The sequence below is a fragment of the Silurus aristotelis genome (assembly GCF_946808225.1).
Source record: "Silurus aristotelis genome assembly, chromosome: 13".
NCBI classification, from domain to species: Eukaryota; Metazoa; Chordata; class Actinopteri; order Siluriformes; family Siluridae; genus Silurus; species Silurus aristotelis.
The window spans coordinates 4,955,421-4,983,005 of NC_139586.1; the positions used below are offsets into that span (position 1 = coordinate 4,955,421).

Sequence of the window (27,585 nt, forward strand, 5' to 3'; positions counted from 1 at the left end):
GGCACCTCATTATGTGTGCTACATTTAAGATGCTGCCAAAGTGGATTTAACAACTTTCTTCTATTTACTTCATTTTGTGCCTCCATCATTGTTTTTTGATTATAATTATTATGAACTTTTGATTTATTGGGTCTGTTGCTAGATTGGTTTGCTTCTTATATATTTTTGTAACTACTGCTTGCATTGGTTTTTTTTTTCTGTAGTATCACTGGGCATAGGCTGTGACAGCCATTTATGTCTGTTTTTCATATTAGTTACAGAGCTAGGTAATTTTTTCATCTTTTTCACTTTTATAAAGATGTCCTGACACCATTTCCCTGCCATTCTTTCCTCTTTAGCACAGATCTGATTTGTCAAATACACATCAGAATCACATATCTTTTTGTTCTTGAATTGTTAAATTCAGGTATATGTGTTGTATTTTGTAATCTTCGACTCTGCATCGCTCTAAAACTCAATAGTCAAGCTGTAAAAAAATTTCACATCACGGATATTGTACGTTGTAAATCTTGATACTTACTAATCATGTGATTTACTAAATTCATGGCATTTACTTAATTAACTTATTTTACTATACTTTGAATTGAATCTTAGTTGACTAATGAAATTTAGACTTTGTAAAACAGACATTCAACAGTGCTGATTCAGTTATACACTTTTTTTTTAAGAAGCAGAGTTATAGCAGCTAAGCCATAGTTTCTTGAGATACTGCTGCTGCAATGCTCTATTGAACACCAGTAATGATACTCATGATACATTCATCAATAATAGTCAGAGACAAATAAGTCAGACAAAAATATTTTTTATTTAAGTGTCCTCAAAGGATACATAAATATGCTTAGAGAGCTGTTGAAATGATTCACAACAAACTGACATTTGAATCTCATGCTGTGCGACTTATTCTGCCAGAATTATAATCCATAATATTTCCTATGGTAGAAAGACCTGGAGAGAAGCGTGGTACCAGTGGGGAGAAAGACTGAATCAAAATAGTTTTGTTATATTTTTTATTACAATGCTCATTTAAGGATGATCTTAATAATTTAAAAAATAAATACAACATGCCTTTCACTAGACATACGTCTCACAATGCCACCTTCAAAATACATTTATACATGTAATAAAACAAATAATATCCAATTTAAAAGAAACAAAAAGAGCTGTAGCTGTAAGAGAAAATTAGGCAGACTTGTCACTGAGTCCATAATGGCCAGCTTTTGCTATTGAGAATTCTTTAATAAATAATACTCATACCAGCAACACTGAAATAAACTAGGCACTGCATCTGGATTGTATTTATCAGCTTTGCCCTGACTGGAAAAGCACACTTGTGTATTTTGTCTTCCATTATTTATTTCAGTTTTGTATATTTTAAGTTCGTTTTACAGAAGTAGCCTGTTAGACAATCATACAGAGCAAAGAAAATGTTCTTCATTTGGTCACAGATCTCATCTTATTCTCACTCCAAGTTCCATCAGATTCAACTGAAAGCTTGCGTTCATGATTGTACTTATTGTAAATTACAACTAATTGTGAAAAACAGTATACTGTAGGTAAATTCTGGTTTTTATCCAGATGGAAAAAGAGAAATATTTATGACCATTAGGACTTTAATACTGTTATGGTTATGTTACCGTAATGGTGATTGGTGAACTGTTGGTTCACTGTTGGTTCACTGTAGGTAATTTACCTACAGTTTACTGTTTCTCACAATTAGAAATAAAAATCTCCTTTAAAAAACACCAAAATGTTCAAGAAGGCAAACAGTTAATTCTGTAACCTACAAATATGAATGCATCCATGGGTATCTGAGTCTTTTTAAAAGATTTCTATAACATTCTGCCTATGGGTTCAGGAGACCAATTGTTGTCAAGAAATAAACATAAAAAAACAGCACTGCAACACTGCATCCTGAGACCACTGCAACACACACTGAACATTTTACCACAGTAAAAACCTTGTGCCTTTTTGGTATATTTTATTTCCAGCACATTGAAAGTATTCGTGTTCTTCTGAAATCTGCGGACAGCTATGCGTGATGTGCTGATAGAACTTTTTTTTTTCATTCTCTCATACAGTAGAATTATGTCTAATAAAAGTTGAAATCTGTGTTTAAGGCAAAGGGGTTGGCTCCACAAAAATGATGCCTAGCTTCATTTAGAACCTGAGAATATTAACATAATATTAATATTAATATTATGATTCATACTTTTTTACAACTGCTCACTTCCAGTAACTTTTATATCCTGGTCAGGATTGCGGTGGATCCTTAGTCTATCCCGGGAACACAAGTCATGAGGTGGAAATACGCCTTGGGTGGGATGCCAGACTAATACAGGAACCCATGTACACACTCAATCATACCCTCATTTAAACCTGGGGGCAATTTTCCTACTTTACCATGTTTTATTAAAAGATGGAATGTCTGTTATGAATACAATACAGTGGAATTGTATCAATCCTTATTCCTTATGTGAAGACAGACATGTGCAAGCGTGTTGTCTTTTCATCTCGGCACACTTACACATGTTTGATTAGTTGTCACTGCTTTCTATACACAATCTGCTGGAGATGAAGCTCACTTTCAGCTGCTACAATGGGCAGCTTGTTGCTCAGGTGATAGTTGATCAGGTGACTGATGCTCTCAAACAGCATGTCCTTAGTGCGTACCTGACAATAACGAAGGAAACAAAATGATTTCAATCTTTTCCTATCAAAAATATTTGGTACTTTAGTGTACAATAATCTTTGTCTGTGGAAAACTGTACAAGTTGACCTCTTCTTTAAACGCAATGAGCTATAAAATACAAAATAATTTTGCTTGAGAACTGGTGTGTTCATTCAAAAACACAAATTTATCCAGATTAGGGTTGTAAATTTGACTTTTTGCAATGTGACAACATTAGATAGCCCCCAACCCATGACCAAAAAGTTATAACCCACCAGTGGCGGATCGTCAGAGTCAGCATTGCCTTTTCCGTTGCCCAAAGTCTATTACAATCACAGACTTACGTTTAAATATATTTTTGTGAATTAAATAAATAATAATGGACAAAAATATATTTAAACGTAAGTCTGTGATTGTAATAGACTGTTTTTTTTCTCATAGTGTTTTCTATGTTTCATAGTGTTTCTTACAGTTTCTATCATAATTCAGCTGTCAAATCAAGTATTGCCATAAGGTCATAAGAAATGAACAGTACAGGCTCTTGTCAGATTCAAATCTACGTTGCTTGTAGCTTTTACTTTAACAAATCAGTTGCAAATACACTTACAATCATATTAACGAGACAGACTTTTTAAGAAAAGGAAAGATCGGCCAAAACTGTTCAAAACAGTTGTTTTGTTTATGAGCCATTTATATGTTTGCATTTTCTTTCCCAAAATTTCACAAAAACACACAATTTCAAATCCACACCATAAAGCACTGCAAAGATGCGAAAAAAATATATACACAGAAAACCCTGACATTTAAGGACGTTAATATTGATGCTTGATATTGATATTGACTGCATTTTTGTATAATATTAAGGTCTCTAAACCTGTGGTGTCATGATGATGGTATTAAGAGGTGGATTGGTTCAGGTAGGACACCACTGAAGGCCTGGGTGTGAAATGCATCGCCCTCTTACTTACCACCCCCTCTGGGTCCACCAGAAGCAAGTGTTTCGGCTGGCCACAGTGCATCCCTGTCAGTACATATTGGCCTGGGTTAGTGGCACTGTCCCGCACTAGGAAATCTCCATCATGGAGCAGAAGCTTCTCTGCATCACGGCGGCTCATTCGCCCATGATACCAGGCTTCTTGACAGAGCTGCTCCTCAGTAGGGGCTACAGGGGCTCTGCGATGTGGGGGACTTGGCCACTTGTCCTCCAGCAAACAAGTGCTACCAGCTTCATGCAGACGCAGAGCATCTTCAAATGGTCCTGGAAGCAAAGAGGCTTACAATTATTTTTTAAGTAATGTAGTCAATTCTGAATTTTTTTGCATTTTTAAATTGGTTTTCATTTAGTACATTGGTACACTTTTAATTATTTAAAGACACAAAATATCTAGTTAAATAGAAACATGCTTAATCAGGTAAACCTATGTTAGATAACTGACATTTAATTAAACTGTGGTCTTTAACCTGACATACTCATGTCAAAGATGTCTTTTTTGGGACTCTCAGGACTGCGATGTTCCCTTGCATCTGATGACGGTTTTGTGTTGTTTATATTCAGTGTGTTCACATACAGGTGCTCTTCATAATCCTGGCCAGTAGTAGGATGTCCATCTGCTCTCAAATACCCATCAGATGTCCCACCTGGAAGTGATAAAAATTAGATTGTTGTTCACAGCGTAAAAACGGTCTACTTTATATACAAAGTTTGATATTGTCATTAAATATGTTTTCTAGCTCAGTAGAAGGGAGACATAGGAGACACAGCTCTGGCTGGTGGTAACTTGCAGTGTAATTTTCATCACACATAAATCAATTACAAGAAAACCAACGAACTAAAAATGCTTTTATCACTAGTACAAGCCTTTTGCCCTCACATATTACTTCTTGGTTCAATCAGCATGTCCACAGCTCTGTCTTAACTATGCCCTCAATGCTACATACCACAACAGGGTCACCCAGCTAAAGGCTGATGTAAAGCATTGCACACTCTTTTCCTTCAAGCACCTGGGACAAAACATCTCCAGCCCTCTGTTCCATATATCTTTCTGCAGAACAACAGGGAGAGAAACAATGTCCCCACATGCTAAACCACTTTAACCTGGCCGAAAATTCTTCTTACATGACTTTATTTATTGGACCTTGTGCTCCCTTTTTAATGTGTACATGAAGTGCCAACCAACCCTATCTACAGCCTCACTGCATTTTTCATCTTGGGTCTTGGTCAAGACTCAGTCGCTGTTGTCTTATTACTATCGGCATGCACCTGCTTATGGTCCAAGGGTAAGCCAAGATTTCATTCTTTCACCTGTCCAACTGGACATTTCTTGAGGTTTGCCTTGAGACCCCCCATCTCAGAAAAGCTCTCAGAAGTAAATGCTTTGTGTATGCACTCTGCAGAGTTTTCTGTCCATTGAATGATGTTATATTTGAGGTGCCCTGCCTCTGCCCATTAACTTGACCTGATTCATCAGTAAAGACATTGATGCCTGGTATTGCCTCCCCAGACAAAAGTGAGCACATTCCATAAATGGTCTCACTTATGCAAAACCCATCCACAAACTCTGTCTCACAAATAAGTGGATGGGTGAGGTGAGAAATGCTACCTTTATTTTATGCTTTTGGAATTTTAATATTGACTGGCATCAGCAGATAATCCTGAACATCCGTTTGATCAGATATTTAATCAGGCTTTGCTGCACAGGTCTGGTTACACTTTGACTCCTGATATGTACACTTTTGACACAGTATTTTGGAGAAATTATTCATAAACATGGTATTAGATTCCATTGCTATGCAGATGACACACAGCTATATATTTCAGCAAAGCCAGATGAGAGAGATCAGCTTAACAATGTTAAAAAATGTGTAAAGGACATTAGACAGTGGATGCTCGATAACTTTCTTCTGCTAAACTCAGATAAGACGGAAGTACTTTTACTAGGACCACATGCAGCTAGAAGCAAACGTTCCGATTACGTAGCATCTCTGGATGGTGTTTCTGTTTCAGCGTGTATGGCTGTCAAAGACCTTGGTGTGATTATTGACCCGAGTCTTTCCTTTGAGTCTCACGTGAATAATATTACCAGAATCGCCTTCTTTCACCTTAGAAATATTGCTAAAATTAGAAATATGATGTCGTTACTGGATGCAGAAAAACTAGTTCATGCTTTTGTTACTTCTAGATTAGACTACTGTAACGCTTTACTGTCTGGGTGTGCGAGTAGGTGCATAAATAAGCTTCAGTTAGTTCAGAATGCAGCAGCAAGAGTCCTCACTAGATCTAGGAAATATGACCACATCACCCCTGTATTAATCAGTCTACACTGGCTCCCAATCAAATCTCACATTCACGCGTTCACTCAGGTTTGTTGATGGTGGTGTGGTGGGTCGTCTCTTATCCCAGAGATCCCTCATGTCTGTGTTGCCTTCTGGTTCTCCCTTTTAGTTATGCTGCCATAGCGAGTCTTGCCGGAGTCCAAACTGCACAGTGACTTTAACTCTCATGCAACAGTAGGTACACTTAATAATCCATATCCTTCTCTTCCTGTCACCCTCTTTTCTCTCTCTCTCTCTCTCTCTCTCTCTCTCTCTCTCTCTCTCTCTCTCTCTCTCTCTTTCTCTCTCTCTCTCTCTCTCTCTCTCTTTCTCTCTCTCTCTCTTTCACTCTCTCTCTCTCTCTCTCTCTCGGTCGAGTTAAAGATGCTCCTAAGGCTCCAGTGACCACTGTTCCTGCCCCTCTCCCCTCCGTGGATCTTCCCACTTCGTCCAGGCCTGCCTCTGGATAGTTTTCTTTTTGACTGGAGGCCACTCTGTGCAGCTGGGGTAGGTTTGTCATGAACGCCTTGGGTGGTTCCATGAAATTCCGGAGTAAGAACGGGAGCTTTGAGAATGGATTGGACTGTAGTTGATGTCAACAGTCTCCTACACTGACTCAGGAATACAGTTCGATTTTGATCATCATCACTGCACCCCGCAACATTGTATACCTGCCACAAATGGACATTCGGTGTAACCCAGATGAGGATGGGTTCCCTCTTGAGTCTGGTTCCTCTCAAGGTTTCTTCCTTATGCCATCTCGGGGAGTTTTTCCTTGCCACAGTCGCTACCGTCTCGCTCATCAGGGACAAACTTACTCATAAAGAACATATTCATTTTTATTCACCGCATTATCTGTGTAAAGCTGCTTTGAGACAATGTTCATTGTTAAAAGCGCTATACAAATAAAAATTAATTGAATTGAATGGAATATTTTCACATAGTATGTTCCTGCTAAATTATGGAAGATCTGCTGTGTGTCAGGGATCCAATTTTTTTTTTTTTTGTGAGGAAACACTTGTCTTTCCTGCCTTTTGATGGTGTAGAAAACTGTAGTGAATGACACTTCGGCTTACCCACACAAAAGACCTACACTTTTAGGGGTTATAATGGTCGGTCTGTCTTCCTTCGTTAACTGCTTTTTTATGGCCATTGTGAGAGCAATATACTACCTCCTGCAGTACAATACTGTCCAAATATTCAAACACTGCTTTTATACAGACAGATGGTTTGTAAGTATTCAGCAAAAGTTGGGACACCTGAAGGAAATGTTAGTCTTAATTTATGAGCATTGATACTACAGCGGTAAGTTGTTCACCTATTACTTTGGAAAATACCTTTTTGCATAACACAGACATAAACTTTTTTCCCACTTCTGTTTCCTGCTTACGTTTGTACTACTTCAGGTTATTCAATGGATTTCAGAAAAAAATGGGATTGTTTTAAACCCCATTTACATGCTATTTATAAGTACATAGTCAAAATTCTATGTATACCAGTTTGAACTGAAAAGCACAATCAGTACACATTCAAACACTGTGACATTTAATAGCAAGTGGCTTGTGTAGAGGTTTGATTTAGCTAAGGAAAATAATTAAAACCAGCAGCCAGGGCTCAGGAGTGACAGCAGGATTTGAACTCTGATCAGAAGTTCAACATCTTAACCACTAAGCTACCACCCCCAACGCCCCTCCCTCCCCCTTAATTATATTATATATACTCTCTTGTGTTAGAGCAGCCATTATTTCTTTCTGGTTAAAGCAGTTGAAGATTCAAGTTATAATGTATGTATTAATTCAGCAGTCCCTATTACCATATGTGCATTGCTTTGGGAAGCACAATAAAGCACAATGCTCAGTTGGATCATTAGGTAAAGAATTCAAAAAAAGTAACACAAGCATGCATGTAAATCACAAAGTGCATTTTTAATTTCCTAAGTTTTCCTAGTTTTTCATTATATGACTGCCTCCTGAAAGTGTGGACACACAACCTTCCCTCACTGGATTTTACAGAATAAAATTTGATCCCAATTGCACCTCATGTTGTCTTTCCAGACTCAATACAGTGCAGTCTCAAAGCATTGCCGTTCTCAATATAGAACAGAACAAACAGTACACTAAATATCTGTAATACTGAAGAAAATAGTCAATACTGTTTATTAAAACCCCATGTGGTTTGGGACAAAGCCTTGAATATAAATCGGCACTTTTTGTCATAACATTACTCTGTGGTCAACTTTGCAAAAATGTATGCAAGTAGCTTGCAGTAAATAAGGGTCAAAATTCTAAAAAAGGGGCATAGATAAAAGAAAATGTATACATGTGTATATCTGATTATGGAAATTAAAAATGGCATATTTTGCAAATAGAAAATAGTGGACAAGATGTTTGATGTCTGATCAGAAGGTCATAGGTTAAAATCCCAAGCTGCCACAGCTGGACCATTGGGGAAGGCCCTTATCTCTCAATTCATTAGCTTAGTGGTATAACAGAGACTGTTAACTGTACATTACTGTGAATAAGGGTGTCTACCAAATGCCGAAATTGACAGAGAATTACTTAAATGTTCTGCACGTTGTGTAACACGTTGTGTTAAATGTACCATCATTTTTAACTGATGTGAAGAAATTCTAAAGAATTTACTAGCAAATGAAATTCACTGCCATAAACATTCAGAACAATACAGGGTTATTCAAAAAGAATGAACTGATATCATGACGCACTGCTTCAATTCTCAAGCATCGTCATGGAATGAGTCAGTGACTATTTGAAATAGGCGTTATATAAGTTGATTTTGAGTATAATACTTGTGACTTGGCTGCAGTTTTGTATTACTTTTCCTTAATAAAATATTGAGTAATAAAATCGGTTCATTCTTCTTGAATAACCCTGTATTGTGCAGTTTTTACTTTCACTAATTAAATGAAGGGTATCTCACTTGAGCTACTGCAGTTCTCCATGTCCCAATGCACTTCATAACACATCTGAGCTGCAGGTAGTGAAGGCATGTCTCTCCTAGCTGCAGATCCAGGCTACAAATGTACAAAGAGTGGAAAATGGAATAGATACACTGTAACTGGATACAGTAAAATGCCAAGTAAGAAGCAGCAGACCAAGCAATATTAGAAGCGTCCTGTTTCATCAGTTTCTCCTCAGTTTGATCACCTGCCAATTCCCACCTCCCACTTAGCTCCTCTTTATCCTACAGCAACCAACTGGGAAGAGTGAAAGCTAGCATGGGCTTTTTCTGAGACACAGGAAGCCAACAATCCATTGTTTATGATCTTCTGCATAAACGTCTATAAGTCCCTTGGATATACAGTAAGCTTTATCAACCTTTCTTCTATGTACATGAACTCACACACACAAGTCATTGGCTAGGGTCACTGTGACTGACAGGGGAGAAAAAAATTTCAAATACAATTCTGTCAGGACTTTACTAACTTTCTTTCGGCTTCCCCATTAGGGGTCACCACAGCGGATCATTCGTATTTTTAATTTGCATAATTATTGATAATTTGAGTTATTCTTTTATAGGATTGTGCATATCCTATATGGTGAGTAATCTTGTGGGATCAAATCATAAATCCATATCCATATCCAATATCAAAATCCATTATCGGATAATTATTATATCACAATCATTTTTTTTTTAAGTTGAACCCTAGAAAAACAGGCTTGCATAAGGCTTTCTTATGCATGAATCAGTTCCCAAAAGAAATACGTGCTATACACTCAGTATATAATGACAAACTTAAATCAGAATTCTAGAAATGTCTGTAATTTTTTTTATTAAAAAGCCTGAAATATAACATGTACTGTACATAAGTATTCAGACCCTTTGCAACAACCGAGTCCTTGAAAGATTCCTGGTTGTGCCACACTTTTTCCAATTGAGAATTATGGAGGCCATTGTGCTCTTGGGACTCTTCAGTGCAGCAGAATTTTTTTTTTTGTCTTTTTTTTGTTGTACCTTGCAACATTCCTGTCTCTGAGCTCTGCTGGCAGGTTCTTGACCTGATGGCTTGTTTTTTGCTCTGACATACATTGTCAGCTATAAAACCTTCTATAGAGAGGTGTGTGTCTTTCCAAATAATGTTCAATAAACCAACTTTTCCAGTGGACTTCAGTCATGGTGTAACTTGTCAGCAACGACCAAGAGAAATGGGAGGCACCTGAGATGATTTTTAAGTGTTGATGCAAATAAATACTTATGAACATTTGCTATTTCAGGGTTTTTTTTAATCTTCAAAAGACTGAAAGAAATTTCTAGAATTCTGTTTTAACTTTATCATTATGGTGTATTGAGTGTAGATTAATGAGAAAAATATCAATTTGAATGATTGTATTATCAGGCTGTAAAATAACTTTAATTTGAAAAAAGTGAAGGGGTCTGAATACTTTCCGAATGCACTGTATTTAAAATGGTTTTCATAATGATGAGAGGCTCTAGTACTTTTATTAGCCACCTTTCCTGCATTCCTGAAAGGAATGATGCTAAGTAATGTGGCATTTTACCCCAAAACTTAATTACTTCTGCCTCTAGATTAAAACTTGGCTTTTTCAATACTATCTTTTCCCTTATTTAAATTTATGTTTTTTTTCTAACTTCGCTCGTTGTTTCACTATGGGAATCGATTTGAACGTGACCAACTACGAAAGCTCCTATGACACCACATCTGTCTTGACAGACAGGTCGACCTGAGCCTAGGCTCTGCCCCATCTTTACGGCGTCATTCCCGCTTTCTTCTTGTAAGGGACTACTTCGAGCTTTCTTAGCACATCCAGTTTCCTGCTGATTTTCGCTAAACTGTTCAACGAACAAGCCGTCATTGGATTCCGGTTGCATCCCGCCCGTGTTCATCATCACGTGGTGCAACCTTCTCAGGCAGGGACCCTCACCCGATGTGCATCGCGTGCATGAGCCCGAAGCACGCTAAAATGTTGCTCACGGCCCCACAAGCATGCGTTCACTGTGCGTCAATGCCGGTGAAAATTTTAAAAGACGGCTGAGAGTGGTGGTGGCTAACCAACAAGATCTGTTGCCTCCGCAAAATCTATGGCTGTTGACCATCAACCACAAGCTACCACGAACGCGGCGGACTTGATAGAGTCACCCCCCCTCTGTTCGAGCACCGCTCAGTGTCTTCTGTATTTCTCTCTGAAGGAAAAAGATGCACTGTTGGGTGTGGATGCTTTAGCCCACCCATGGCCAAACATCCTTCCATATGCATTCCCCCAACTGAGCTTGATTTCTACAACTCTACTTAGAGTCAGGGAACTGGGCTTGTCTCTGGTTCTGACAGCTCTACGTTGGACATCCAGGCCCTGGATCACCAAGATAGTACAACTGCTGTCAGAGCAGCCATGGCCACTCCCTCCACGGAGGGGCCTCCTGTACCAGGTGGGAGGGGAGATTTATCATCCAAACCTAGACAGGATAGCTCTCTGGGCCTGGCCTGTAAGAGGTGGAACTTGAGTGCGGCAGGATTACACCCATAGGTTATACACACTATTCAGAGTGACAGAGCCTCATCCACTCACACACTTTATAACAATAAATGGCGAGTCTTTGAAGAGTGGTGTGGCCGAAGTCACATTGTCCCTTTCCAGTGTTCAGTGGAAGACATATTATGGTTTCTCCAGGATTTGCTGGATAAAGGAAAAGCCTTTTCTACTTTAAAAGTATATTTAGCAGCTATTTTTGCATTCGGGTTTGGTAACAAAGCTTCAGGTCAGCACTCTTTAATAAGTCGTTTTATGAAAGGAGCATGCCGTAAGAGGCTGGTGTCCAGGCTGATGGTTCCACTGAGGGATCTGTCTATGGTTTTAGAGGCTCTTTCTCAAAACCCTTTCAAGCTATTGAATGGCATAGGGTTGAAATTTCTCTCTCTTAAAACAGCGCTGCTTGTAGCTCTGATGACAGCTAAGCTTGTGAGCGATCGGCAAGCCCTGTCTGTCAGTCCATCCTGTTTACAGTTTCCCCCAGGGCTCACAAAAGTTTCCTTTTCCCCTTACCCAGCATTTGTACCTAAAGTAGTGGATTCTTCTTATAGATGTTAGATTGCAGAGCTTTCGGCTTTTTGAATTCCTTAGGTCCAGGGCGGGCTCTCTATACATATGTCAAGAGAACAGCAGGCTTCAGGAAGAATGATCAGCTGTTTGTGTCTTTGGCTGCTCCTCACAAGGGGAAGCCGTTGTCAAGACAGCGGCTGTCCCACTTGATTGTTAAGGCTATATCTCTAGCATATGAATGCAGAGGTTCTTAGGTGCCTGAGGGTCTAAAAGCCCACTCTACTAGGGGGATGGTGTCATCATGAGCCCTACTTTAGGGGAGTATCTGTTCAGGATATTTGTGCTGTAGCTGGTTGGGCTACGCCACACACTTTTGTGCGATTTTATAGACTAAATCTGTCTGAGTCATCCTTACCACATGCAGTGCTAGGAGCCAGAAGGTCAGAGCTTATGTAATTTATGTATAAGGGGATCACGTGCATCCGGGAGTGGTCTATATCTCCCATAGTGAAACATAGAACAAAGAGAACAAAGTTAAAAAAAGAACGATGGGTTACTTAACGTAGTAACAGAGAGATAACAGAGTGAGGTGTTTCACCAACACTTCCTTCCTTGCACAGGAACGGGACCTGATACCAGGCTCCACAACACCTTTACTACTCAGGTCGACCTGTCTGTCAAGACAGACATGGTGTCATAGGAGCTTCCGTAGTTGGTCATACCCAAAGCGATTCCCATAGTGAAACACCTGACTCTGTTATCAAAGAACCCAGGATTATATGAAGTAACCCATCGTTACCATCTTTCCCACTTAGAAAGCATGAACAATTTTCCTTTATTGGTCTCCCAGCCATAGATAACTGTAGAATCATCATAATTTAAACTTTGCAAGAAACTTCAGGCTCATGACCAGTGAATACATATATGAGTAGTCAACAAGATGCCATTTACTCCAATTGTGCTAGTCTAGGATCACAGTGTGAGTGCTTATTTTTCTTTAAAAATGAATATCTGTCTGAAATTGTTTAAAGGAAAAAAAAAGGATCAGAGTCCATAAAGGCCATAGACCAATTTGAAAATGTTTACAGTTCTCACCCATCCATGCTGGCCAGGAACATCCCTGCTTCAAGCCTTCAAGAGTCATTACCTGAAGTGTCATTTTTGATGGCTTGTAGAATACTAATAGTGGTACATTCAGCGTTATAATACTGAATATGTTAAATGATAGGGTGATCATTTTACCTTATTACCTTAAAGCTGTCACTGATTTAGATCAGTGATCTAGCTATTTTTTTTTTGGTTGGATTTGTCTACAATGATATGGCTTTTATATGACCAAAAAACTACGAAGAACTCAGGGTCTGTTAGAAGGTCTGCTACAGCTGGATTTAGAATAAAACTGTCAATGGTGTGCTGGGAACAGTATGTGCCTACATGTGGCTTTACTGTCATGTCCAAAAGTGAAACATTTCATTGATCAGGGCCTTTCTAAATGGAAATATCAAAAATTTCTTATAAACCACATTAATTGGAAAGACAAATATGGGGGAGATTTTAAAGTCATCTGAACTTGTAAATTACAGTTTACTCTTCTGTAAAATTAAGTGTATGTTCCATTAACTAGCATGAAATAATTTGTAATATTTTAAAGAAGCCTATTGAGGGCCTTCACCACTGGTACCGATGTCCATTCATGTATACAGTCTTTGCTCAAGACCACCATAGTTCCTTTGGGTTAAGTGGGAAGATTCCCACTGGTTTCCTATATCTTAAAAGCTTAGAATAAGCAGTAGATGAATTATTTTTTCTTGGCAATACTGTATATTGAGTTTCATAATTGAGTGCAGTTCAAGAATTAGCTACCAGGAAATTGATTGTATATCATTATTACAGTTACAATAGATTTACTCCACCATCCCCTAGTTTAGCCATTTAAAACAGCGCAAATATTTTGCAGAGCAAATATGTAGCTGTGAAAGGGAGTAGGAACTTAAGTAACAAACTGTTTACCTGTGCCACTTTGCCCTGTGGCAGGGAGTGGATGTGGCCTAGCAAAGTTGCTGGAGCTTTCAGTCTCGAGTCCACGACTCCTCCCAGTGGAGGTTCTTTTCCTGGTATGCTGTTGTAGTAATCATGCTCCAAAAACATCCCATCGTCCTCCCATGCCGACTCCTCTGTCCTTACATTCCTAATAATAACCATTAAAATGTTAGACTTATGCATAATTACAGCAATATATTTCATAGAATTTTTGGCAATAATATCTTTATAGTGTGCACATACAATAGTTAAAACTGTAAGATAGTCAACTCCATTATTATTTGCACCCTTTAAGAAAATATGAAATAAATTAAACGATGCAGCATGGAACGTGGTGCAGTAGGAAACAACTATAGAAACTCAACTTTAATTCTGAAGGCCTGTTCAAGTAAAAATAAATATATTTTGGCCAACAGTTGGACGACTTCTGTAGCCAAGGACTTTCTGTCAGGACTTTTTTTTTTGATAAGTGTTAATAATTTAATATGTGTAAAATTATTCTTTCAAAGAATTGTGGATATCAAATCATAATAAAAAAATCCATTGGATTCCATCTATTGGATATTCATTATCACAATAATTTTTTGAATGTCCAATGGAAACCTAGAAAAAATAGACTTGCTTCTATAAATGAATCAGTTCCTAAAAGAAATACATGGTACATATATATACTCAGAATATAATGACGAACTAAAAGCAAAATTCCAGAAATGTCTGTAATCTTTATTTTTATTAAAAAGCCTGAAATATTACATGTACATAAGTATTCAGACCCTTTGCAACAACCGAGCCTTGGAAGTATGGCTGAGTCCTTGGAAGATTCCTGGTTGTGCCACACTTATGGAGACCACTGTGCTTTTGGGAATTTTTTTGTAGCCTTCCCCAGATCTGTACCTTGCAACATTTCTTGTCTCCGAGTCCTGAAGGCAGTTCCTTGACCTCATGGCTTGGTTTTTGCTCTGAAATGCATTTTCAGCTGTGAAGCATTCTATAGAGAGGTGTGTGTCTTTCCAAATCATCTCCAATTAATCAACTTTTCCAGTAGACTTCAATCACCACGTAGAAACATCTCAGCAATAACCAAGAGAACTGGGAGGCACCTGAGATGATTTTCAAGTGTTGATGCAAAGGGTATGAATACTGATGAATTTGGTATTTCAGAGTTTTGTAACTTTAAAAAATTGACAGAAATTTCTAGAATTCTGTTTTTACTTTATCATTATGGTGTATTGAGTGTAAATTAATGAGAAAAATATCGTTTGAACGATTATAGTTTTAGGCTGTAAAATAACAAAATTGAAAAGAGGTGAGGGGGTCTGAATACTTTCTGAATGCACTGTATAAAAAATGGTTTTGATAATGATAAGATCTATCATTAAGCTCGATAAGCTCTAGTACTTTTATTAACCACCTTTCCTGCATTCCTGAAGGGAATGATGCTAAGTGATGTGATATTTTACAGCAAAACCTGATTACTTCAGCTTCTTCTGTCCTCTAAGACTTGGCTTTTTTAACGCTATATTTTCCCTTTTATAAATGTACCTAGAAATGGTGGTGGGCAATATTTGTTCATAAGTCTTCTTAAACCTCATTAGATATTTGCAGGAACCTCATTACATGTCAGCACAAGGCAAACTGGATTATTATTCTCTCCTGCTGAAAGGCAATAATTACTTCTAGCACAAGAAAATTATTTCACAAGTGTCATAATTGTTGTCAATGATTTGCCGCAGTGCTTCGTGTCCTCATCTGAGTTTATTGTAGCTGAAATATGTTATTGCATGTTTTGACAAAGAAGTGACACCGCAGGTAGTGTTTGTGCATTACCTGAAAGAGGACAATGGCAGAAATTGGAGGTGTTTTTAGAGATGAGTCACCAAAGATGATGTTTGTGTGCTAAATTCATTACTATTCCCGAATATTTTGTAAGTAAAATGGTTCTTGGACGTGATATACATAAGAATGGGAATGATTAAATTTTTTTATTCTTAAATAAAGAAAATTATAACTTCTTTGGAATAATTTGATATATTCAGCTTTAGCTGACTCAATAATGATAGCTAAGGAAGTCATAGGAGGCCACACATTACAATATTTTTTACTTTCTTGTGATAACGACTTAATTTTCTTGTGATCTCAACATAAAATCCTGTTTTCTCACGACGTAATTCTATCACGAGGAAATCTCCCATCTTGTGAATAACAGCCTCCTTCTCAAATGTCTGACACTTTTGTGTAAGTTATCATTTACTGACAGACACAAAGCGAGTCCTGGAATCTATGTAAAAACATGCTCTTATACCGAATACACAGAAAAATTAAGAACTAATCACGAGGAAACAATGTTTGTTATGTCAAGATCATAAGAAAACAACTTTTGTCATATATAATATAATGTATGGCCTCGTAGATACTTGTGTTGGCTGGCAGAAAGATGTTCAGCTGGGGTCTAAACTATATGAATGTGACAATTTGCACATCCTCTGAAAAGAAGAAATTTATAGGCTACAAAATAACTGCAAGCAAAATACATGGTGACAGGTGGAGGTTTAATACGATTAAAAGTAATAAAAACTGAGTATTTCAGAGAAGTAGATATTTACCTGTCCATGCTGGATGTGGCTTTGGGTGGGCTGTGCAGATATTGTTTAAACTGCAGCTCGAATGCTTGGCCGATTGTACTGATGATGCACTGTGCAAGGTTGGCACTGCACTCCAGAATATGGCATGCTGCAAAAACAAGGACCAAGCAGGTTTAAATTAGAAAAAAATTGGTCTCGTAGACATGATACATCAGTAAAAGCATTTTTCAACATAAATAATCGCATAACGAGAAACATTTTGAGTGATCCCAGGTCACAAGCACAAACTCACACATGCTACATCACCTTAAAAAATGTCCTGCACAGATGCAAAGTATCACATATATGACTTATAACATGGTATAATTATTAATGCAGTTGGCTATACAGAAGCACATACAATGATTAAAAACATTTTCTGTAGCAACACTGAGATTAACAACTAACCTCGTTGATTGACAGGGTCTTTGGCCACATATGCAACATAATCAGGTGTATCCTGAGGAATAAAATAAGTTTTGTCATATGCAGTAACACAAAATATCAACATTCATTCATTTATTTATTTGTTTATTCATTCACAGTGGTGTAAAGGATTTGCGTAAATGTACTTCAATACTGTACTTAAGTATTTTTTGGCTACTTTTAAGTTTTACTTAGTAGCAAAAACATAAGCAACTTTTACTTAACTACATGCGTGATTCAATATACAGTGCATACAGAAATATTCACAGAGCTTTTTCCACATTTTATGTTTCAGCCTTATTCCAAAATGGATTTAATCAATAATTTTTTCAAAAAAATTCTACAAACAATACCCCATAATGACATGGTAAAAGAAGTGCGTTTGAAATCTTTGCAAATTTATTACAAATAAAAAACAAAACAAATCATGTACATAAGTATTCACAGCCTTTGCCATAACACTCAAAATTTAGCTTAGGTGCACCCTGTTTCTACTGATAATCCTTAAGATGTTTCTACAACTTGATTGAGTCCACCTGTGGTCAATTCAGTTGATTGGACATGATTTGGAAAGGCACACACCTGTCTATATGAGGTCCTACAGTTACAGTGCGTGTCAGAGCAGAAACCAAGCCATGATTTAAAAGAAATGGTCTGTAGACCTCTGAGACAAGATTGTATCGAAGCACAGATCTGTGGAAGTGTACAGAAAAATGTTTGCAGCATTGAAGGTCCCAATGAGCACAGTGGCCTTCATCATCTGTAAAAAGAAGAAGTTTGGAACCACGAGGACTTTTCCCAGAGCGGGCCGCCTGTTCAAACTAAGCAATTGTACTAGAAGAGCCTTAGTCAGGCAGGTGACCAAGGACCGGATTGTCACTCTGAAGGAGCTCCAGTATTTCTCTGTGGAGAGAGGAGAACCTTCCAGAAGAACAACCATCTCTGCAGCACTCCACCAATCAGGCCTGAATGGTTGAAAAGTAAAAGGCACATGACAGCTGACCTGGAGTTTGCTCAAAGGCATCTGAAAGACTCCAAGACCTTGAGAAATAAGGATTGAACTTTTTGGCCTGAATGCCATGCGACATGTGTGGAGGAAACCGCTTATCTGGCCAATATCATCCCTACAATGAAGCATGGTGGTGGCAGCATCATGCTGTGGGGATGTTTTTCAGAAGCAGAAACTGGAAGACTAGTCAGGATTAAGGGAAAGATGAATGCAACAACGCATGGTCCTCAGCTGCAGGACGACTCTGTGAATGTCCTTGAGTGGCCCAGCCAGAGCCCAGACTTGAACCAGATTGAACATCTCTGGGGAGATCTGAAAATGTCTGTGCACAAATGCTCCTATTTAACCTGATAAAGCTTGAGAGGTTCTGCAAAGAAGAATGGGAGAAAATGCCCAAAAATAGGTGTGCCAAGCTTGTAGCATCAAACTCAAAAAGACTTGAGGATGTAATTAGTGCCAAAGGTGTTTCAACAAAGTATTGAGCAAAGGCTGTGAAAACGTATGTACATGTGATTTCTTCCGTTTTTTTATTTTTAATAAAAAGATTTTAAAGTAACTCCTTTTATGTTGTCAATATGGGGTTTTGTTTGTAGAATTTAGTAATGAATTTAATCCATTTTGGAATAAGGCTGTACATAACAAAATGTTGAAAAAAGTGAATCGCTGTGAACACTTTCTGGATGCACTGTATGTACGTTTTACCTCACCATATTTTAATTCACATTTACCGCTACCAATTACATTTTGGACCTCTGTTGAAGGCATTATTAAGGCTCAATGCTCCTCTACCCACATCTGCTGCATGTGATCAAGCTTTAAAGACCGTTGGCCTCATTTTGAGTCCAAAAAGAGCTTGAATAAATTCCAAAAACTTTGAGAACCAGCTTTTGTTGAAGTTGAATAAAAAATATTGCCCCCCCTCTAAGACTGAGACTGAGAGGTGCATTAAATCCTATTCAGCTCTGAATATTTGGTTTTACTAATATAATTATTTGTCCATTGTATATTTGTCCATTGAATACAAATGGTTCTTTGTGACATGATACTGTAATTTTATTTGCTGATTGAAGGTCCCTTTAGAAAGATTAACTTCTACTACTACTTTACTATTTTGTCTTTTTGTTTTAACTGACTTTGACTTAATGTTTGTTTCAATCTGGCTTAATGAAGCTGTTGTGTTGATCTTGATTAATGCAGTGTTGATGTGTTTAACTTGATTTGTGTTTCAGGAACTAAAACCTCACAAATCAGATGTTTCTGGCTTTTCACTAACATGTGTCATAGTGTTGAGGACTGGTGCATTTTTGAGCCTCTGCTCAAACAGTCAAGTACTTTAACTATTAGTTAAAATCAGATACTTTAAGACTTTTACTGAAGTCCTAATGGAAATTTAACTTGCAATGGAGTAAGTTTTTCAGTAAGGTATCTATACTTTTACTCAAGTATAATTTTCAGGAACTCTTTACAGCTCTGTTCATTCATTCTTATTTAGTGACCATTTTATCCTAAACACTGTTGTGTTGACATATTAAACCTTAGCAAACAGCAGATCATGGTGACTGTAACTCTTTATATAATATAACTAGAAGTCTCAAACATTGTCCAAATCATTGGAATTGTGCATTTTTTTTTGTCTGTGTCGGCAATAAAGAGTGAACAATGGAATAGTAGTTGTAGAAAGAAAGGCAAAGAATTCCATCTAAAATGGTTTTCTGATGGACCACTAACTAAACAAATTTTTGTTTTTCTTTAAAGTCTTAATAATATTAGATTAGACAGCATTTGTGGTATATTGCATAATTTGCAATATAAATTGCATATTGTTCAAAATATGAACAATATGCTAAACACAAGTTTTTTTCAGAAGAAGAAAATAATTGGTGTGCAGGATTTTAAAGATGTCTGCTGAACGAAGCTCTGAGAATTTTGAAGCCTTACCATGTCTCCTCCAGAAGCAAAGGAAATTGACTGCATTGGGTGATGTGCTATCACCTGAGAAAGGGGGAGAGAAAGAAAGAGAGAGAGAGAGAGAGAGAGAGAGAGAGAGAGAGAGAGAGAGAGAGAGAGAGAGAGAGAGAGAGAGAGAGAGAAAAAGAGAAAGAGAAAGAGAAAGAGAGAGGGAGACAGACACAGACACAGACAAAGCAACCTCTAAATCAATATAAAGATTAATGGCCAAAGCTGATTTCCTTAAAAGATTGGACAGATCTATTGACTTGTGCTTTCCATTATTTACTGAAGGATCTTGTTTGGCCTGTGCTTGTGTGACACTTAGGATATTAGAAGTTGTGGAAGATGCAAACCTGCCGTGTGGTGGGGTCGAGCAAATTCAGCCCCTCCACTGAGATGTTTACAGCAATACGCATGCCAGCAAAATGCAGGTTACTCTTCCCCATTACAGAATGAAGGGACTTGTTGACAGCCTGCGAAACACAAGCAGAATCATTTATAATAATCATCTTTAATGTACATTTTTCACTTTACAGTAGCATTTAAATGCTCTTTAGTTCTCACCTTCTTCTTCCACACACTTTTCCCTCCTGGAACAATTTCACAAAGCCTGTTGATAGCCTCCCTGAAGACACATGTTTTTTATTTTTAGATTATATTTTTAACAAACACATATATTTAATATAGGATTTAATAATATTTCAGTTACAGAATATCTTTGTTTTTTTGCAGAGTCCATAGTCTATGGTAATCAATACTAAAATAATTTCCCTCGAACAGATCCAGTGCATCCACATAATTTGAGGGTTTCAGTAAGATGATCACTACGCAGAGATACACACAAGAGATAATCATCATTATCCAGTGTAATCAGTGTTTTAGCAATAAAAGCATAATCTAGTTATATCGTTATTTTTTTATCTAATATCGGAAGACATTTGGTAACTATATATTGTTCTGATGATCCAGTGAGTTTTGCAGGTTAGTATCAGGAAAGCATGAGCTATTTGTTGAGTGTATTCTCAATATCAGTCTATAAAATTCGACCAATCAGAGACAACATCTCTCCATTTTAGTGCACCACTTTATACCACTCCTTTAGTGCTATATTACTCGCAAAAACATGCATCATCCGAAAACTCAGATCCACCCCGGCCTCCTTTGTTTTCAATGCTCTTCATGGTCCGACTCACTGCAGCTCTCCAGTCATTAAGCTGCAGCATCAATAATACATGTCTCTCTGCATTTGCTCGTCTCTGGCAGCACTTTAGGCCAGTGTGGGCTTTGGGGATTAGGTTACTGCTGATCAATAGTCCGGAGCAGAGAGAGAACTGCACCATTCCCTCAGGAAAACCAGTGATGTGAGCAGCGAAATCTTACGTGCTACAGTGAAATGAACATAGATCTTGCAACAAATAACTCATTTTAATTCAGTATAATGATATAAACCACAAATCATTAATACCATTTCAAGAGCAACTCGAGCGGCTTACCTTGTCACCTGGGTTCTTGTGGTGAAGTCCAGTGAACGCATTGATTTAAGCACCTCAATGCAGCCTAAATACTGTCACGATATAAAGACAGGAAAGAATTTTTGGTTTTGTTATCACCACTGATGCTGAACACAAAAAGGAAAAGACTAATCATAGATTTTGCACAAAATAACCGGTATAAAGCCAGCTGACACACCCTCACTCTTTCACAAACAATGTAATGCTGCTAGGTTTGCACTTATAATAGAAGTACGCATCCAGATTTTCACTCACGCCCCCAACTTAGCACCTTGAAAGAGAAAAATATAGCTTTGTACACTCAACATTTCAGTGACAATCTAATGGGTGTGCTGTAGACTGCTCTTACAGTAAACCTGTATTCTGGGCGGACAGAAAACTCTTACAGCTTTAATTTCCTATAACATTTAGTAACTCTGTGCTAATTTAAGTATTTTGACACAAGGTTCATTCCTACAAGGTTCATTCCAAACTCCACGCACAATCCTCTAAAATTATTGAACATAGATTGTTTTATCTTAGATGCTAAAAAACTCTAATTATATGTTGACTATTTCTTAAAAAAAAAATAAAATAATAATTTGTACACCATTTGAGGATAATATAAACACATTTTTCCTTCATATCGCCACAATTGGTAGCTCAGAGTTTAAGATGTTGGGCTTTAGCTCAGAAGGTTAAACGTTCAATTCCCAGAGAAAACTGCCAAGTCAGACCTACTGGGCCCTTTAACAAGGCCCCTAAATGCATTTGTGGTTATTCTTATAAAGTGTGGTTATTCTTTCAAAAGTTTAGTGTTTGATAAGAATTTATGGTTCATTTCCAAGGGTATCTTCCACAATTTATCACACAGTAACTCTACCTGATGCATAAAATCAAACGCAAAATCTTTGCTAGTACTAGTCTGTGTTAGGGGAAGTGGTAGCTCAGTGGTTAAGGCTCTGGGATACTGATAGGTATCACCAAGCTGTCACTCTTGGGCCCCTGAGCAAGGCCTTTAACTATTTGTGCTCCAGGGGTGCTGTACTATGACTAACCCCAGCTTTTTCTAACATTGCTGTGATATACGGAGTAAGAATTTTACTGTGCTGTAAAGTACATGTGACAAAAAGCATATTTATAAGTTAATAATAAGGTTTGGAACCTTGTTGTTCAAAGGTATAAAATTTGTTGTGATGTTTATACCAATATCATAGCAGTATACTAGATATTTATTACTGTTCCCTGCTATCTTCTAATTTATCGATCAACTTTATTTTATAAAGTAACTTTATTCACCTACCCATCACACCCAAACGTGCATGTTGAACATCATATTGCAGATTTATTTTCCCTTCACTATTCTGGAAAGTCTTTTCACTATTTGTTTGGAGTAACGCTGCCAGGATGCTCAGTACAATATGCATTTCTTTCTTTCAGAAAGCAGAACAAAAACAAGATACCTTCAGGAATGGTTGCTAACCTGAGATTGCTAACATCTTATACTCTGGTTTACCTGTTATGCAGGTACAGAGAGATGTTTCGGTTTTAAAGCATTTTCCTTCCTATGTTTTGCTGTAGTTCTCTCACTATAGTTATACTGTGATGCCAATATATTCTGGGCCTTCTGGAAAACATGTGATACGGATTATTGTGATTAAAAGTAATTGAATAGAGAAATGTGCCTGAGTAATGCAATTATGCATGCTCAGACTGGACTCTGTGTGTCTCTCCTCGAGGTAAGAGAATTAAAGGAAGAGGCAGTAAGCAGAATTGGGCAATTAAGGCCAATAAGTCTGCCAACTCTTGTAACCTTTCATGAAGCAAGAGGGAGCACGGACGCTGGAGCGAATGTTTCCATTATTTTGTAAAACTTTGGAAAATGTTGGGGTGTATCTTTTAAATGGAGATAATACACAATTTAGAATTAACCTACTTGTGGCTGGTTCTTGAAACTGTTTCAAAAAAGCTTTTTGTTTATTTACCCCTCCCCAGTCGCTTTGCTGATGGATTGTCTTCATCAGTGAATTTAATTATACATTCTGCTCCTTGCAGAACATCTCAGACACAGGCATTGTATACCAAGAAAAAGCTCATTGTTTTGATTTCCCATCTACATTTTCATGACGCCAAACTTAAAAGTGCCTGTCTTTTACTGACTAATAATTTGTCTGTAGTATTTTAAATGGTTAAAAAACTTACAAATATATATATATATATATATATATATATATATATATATATATATATATATATATATATATATATATATATATATATATATTTTTTTTTTTTTTTTTTTTTTTTTTTTTTTTTATGTGAATAAAAATGATGTTATCCTAATTCTAAAAAGGAGAAAGCAATGGCAAAAATTCAAAACCTTTTTACAGTTTAAAAACTCATTACACTCACCCTGGCAATATAGGAGGCCCCTGTGCTGCTTATTTTGTTGTCTGGGTGCAGCCACCCCTGCGAGGGCTTATGGATGAAATTGGCTTTGTGGTTAAGCTCTTCTCCACCAAGCCATATGCCCTCCACCCTGGTCCTGCGGTGTACGCCTGTGCGGTAGCTCCCGGCACTGCCTGGATTTCCCTCTGCTCTCTCTGTACCGCCAAAACCACTGGGACTAGCTGAGCCTGCAACGGCCCTTTGTCTGCTTACAGCCTGCAGGGTACAGGGACCCATGCAGACAGGGTCGCAGGAGTTAAGTGCAGCAGCGAGGCTGGTCAAAGGACCACTGGAGGTTGCAGTTACACTGGAGGTGGCTGGGGATGCTTTCGCCATGGAGGTCTTGCTGGAATCTTTACTGGAGCTGGAACTGGCACTGCTAGAAGGGCTGCAGCTCAGCAGCGAGTTGGAGAACTTCCACTGGGGCATCTTGGGGATGAGCATGCAGAAGGTGGTGGCACGGTCCTGCTCGCCATCCAGGCCAGGAGACTCAGCCAACGACTGGACTAAGGGTGGGGCGAGGATAGTGGGCTGCAAGGGTGGCACTGGGGAGTTGGGTACTGAAGAAGGAGCCACTGCTGTGGCCACCACCTTCCCGCTCATGGCTAAGCTCTGTATCAGGTCGTCTGAGGAGGTCACAGAGTCGTTGCGAAAGCGGCCATACTTGGGCTTAAGTAGCATGCCCGGAAAAACAGCCTGATGCAGGGAGGGCAATGACGAGGGTGTATCACTGCCAGTGGGTAATGGTAAAAAAAGGAAGGAAAATTGAATAGATGTAAGGAAAGAGAAAGACAATTCTTCCAAAATCCTCAGTGAAGGGAGCCTCCTTTGGGGTTGGTGCAATGCTGTAGCCTTTTCTATGCATACACGCTATCACTCTCTTTTCCTCACTCACTCCCTCCCTCCCTCCCTCTCTCTCTCTCTCTCTCTCTCTCTCTCTCTCTCTCTCTCTCTCTCTCTCTCTCTCTCTCTCTCAGTCTCTCTCTCTCTGAGAAGGCCAGCCCTCTCCCTTAGTGTGTCTCAGTTACTACCCTGCTTGCGTATTCTCTCTATGAGGTCATGATGTTATTGTTCATCTATCAGCCCCGCCCAGATGCACTCAGCCCCCATTAGCAAACACAATTTGAGTACCTCCTCCTAGCATTACATCACAGCACACACACACACACATACACACACACACACACACACACACACACACACACACACACACACACACACACACACACACACACACACACACACACACACACTGTACAGCTTTGCATTTAACAACAAAGCACTGTCTAGAAAGAAACAAAGAATGCTGTTTACCTCTTGCACACCTACACATAATGTAAAATTGAAATACATGAAATGCATAAAATGCAGCCCAAAGAAGCAATCCATTCATATGACAATTTATCGTTTTTTTGCAACATCTATAAATCATACATAAATGTAAATTAATTGGATTTTTGTGGCATTTAGCCACAAAATGATGTTGAAACAATCCAATAAATTTAAGTAAATGTTACTATGTCTTTAGTGATAACCGATAAATTTGTGTGACGGCTTTCAATTCTTCGTATTTTAGTATTAAATATTATGTTATAATTGTATTTTATTTAAAATATACTTAGTGATTTAGATTTCATGGTGATTATGAAATGATGGCATTTGGACCCATATATATTTTGCTTGCTGCTCAAGCCTTAAAAATCATAGCATTTTAAAAAATGCTTTAGAAAATGCATTTTAGAAAAGTTGCAACACAAAGTAAAATATCAGAAATTGCTGCTGTTAGTCGGTGCTTTGAGAGTCTAGATTTTTTTCATGCACCTACTAATTAGGTGCTGTATTTATAGCATGCATTAACCTGTAAGGTTATGATATATTATCACTTTTTTGAGGGGAAACCAAGGCAGTAAGAAACTCGATATAAAACCTTGTGCTAATGATTGATGCTCTGCCTTGTCCTTTCTCTTCTCATTCTAATTTTCGGCTCCACTTTTATATTCATGCAACAATTTAGAAGGTGTTCGACTGGTACCACCTTCTCTCAGAATGAGAGGTAAGTACACTTCAAGGTTCTTCTCTGTTCTGGCACCGAGGTGGTGGAATGAACTTCCCCTAGATGTCCGTACAGCAGAGTCCCTGATTATCTTCAAGTGACGACTGAAGACCAACCTCTTCCTGAAATACTTCAATTAGCACTTCCAAGCTTGTAGAATTCTAGAGTTATATTTATATTAAGTTTGTAATCTGACGTACCAGTGTAGATTTATTCATTACTAGAGATTTAAAGCACTTTTGTACGTCGCTCTGGATAAGGGCGTCTGCTAAATGGCGCAAATGTAAATGTAAATGTTCTGATCATTTTTCCACTGTTAGAATAAAGTGTTCAGACAACGCAAAGCTACAGAATTGCACTGACCATTAGTGACTAAATAACCTGATGAGATCAGAGCTGTTGTTATCTTGTTATACATAATGTATGTTTTCTCAAACCCCCCAGGGGCCTCAGTGCAAATGCCCTGGCTACAGTTCTGCACTTGAGAGAGGGAGAAGCACAGCAATGCTTCCTAATATTATTACATTGTAAATACTGACTCTGACAGGAGAAATAAATATATAGACATTATCGACTATCTTAACGCTTATTTGAAAAAAACAAAAAAAGAAAGAAAAAAAAGACAAGTAAAAGAAAAAGTTAAAGTGATCAAGAAAAATCACACAAGAAAGAGATATTAACCTGTCCGGTAAAAATCTACTTTTTTTATATACAGTCAACCGCCCGATAATTCGCGGTTGGAATCTAACTAACAGCAAGTTGCGGATTATCAAAAAATTTGCATGGAATCCGCAGAAGGACCGAATGTTCAGGAACTTTAGGAATAATATTTTAAACTATGTATTTGGTCAAATACTGTACACTATTACGTTTATAAAGTGACATGATATCTAGATGAATGTACTAAGGTACCATAGGGGCTGCAGGGGTGCGTCCAAAATGTGCGGATTTTCAGAACTTAGAACGTAACCAACGCGAGTTCGGGGGACCAATAATAATAATTTTTACAATGGACATGGTCTTGGAGCAGGTTTACAGAATGTATAAAAAAAAGAAGAAAAAAGGAAAAAACTAAGTTTATTACATGTGATTATCACTGATGAGCAGCCTGGGCGACAGTGGCAAGGAAAAACTCAGTTAGGTGGTATGAGGAAGAAACCTTAAGAGGAACCAGCTCAAAATGAGAACCCATCCTCATTTGGGTGATATTAAGAGTGTGATATACAAAGGTGGGACACAACTGGAGCTGGTGCGACCTCAGGATTCCTCAAGATGGGTAGAGAAAAAGAAGCAGTGGAGAGGAATTAGTAGCTGCTGTTTATAATATTAACAAGCACAAGTTAATAATGTGTTTGATCTGATGTACTGGAGCACAAGGTTATGATTTATGATATGTGATATGTGTTATGTATGTGTTACTTTTTGTCCTGCTAAAAAGTTATGTCTTTAATCTGCGCTTGAACAGTTGACACAAATAATCTAAAAAATGATCTAGATGCCAGGAATGCACCTTTGAAGAGTTATGCAATCTAGTCATGTGATCTATGCTCAAGT

The 27,585-nt window shown here is 38.0% G+C and overlaps 1 protein-coding gene across 1 annotated transcript; it reads right to left on the minus strand.

Moving 5' to 3' along the window:
* Positions 1-786: 786 nt before the first annotated feature.
* On the minus strand, positions 787-25,020 carry shc2 (SHC (Src homology 2 domain containing) transforming protein 2). Its single transcript, XM_083558159.1, has 12 exons — positions 23,943-25,020; positions 21,534-21,604; positions 20,605-20,665; positions 20,394-20,513; positions 20,029-20,082; positions 17,064-17,115; positions 16,638-16,764; positions 14,005-14,182; positions 8,918-9,011; positions 4,139-4,306; positions 3,637-3,926; positions 787-2,670 (listed from the first exon to the last, which is right to left on the minus strand). Exons 1-12 carry the CDS (start codon positions 24,657-24,659, stop codon positions 2,542-2,544), a joined length of 2,061 nt encoding a protein of 686 aa, XP_083414285.1. The 5' UTR covers positions 24,660-25,020; the 3' UTR covers positions 787-2,541.
* Positions 25,021-27,585: the final 2,565 nt, after the last annotated feature.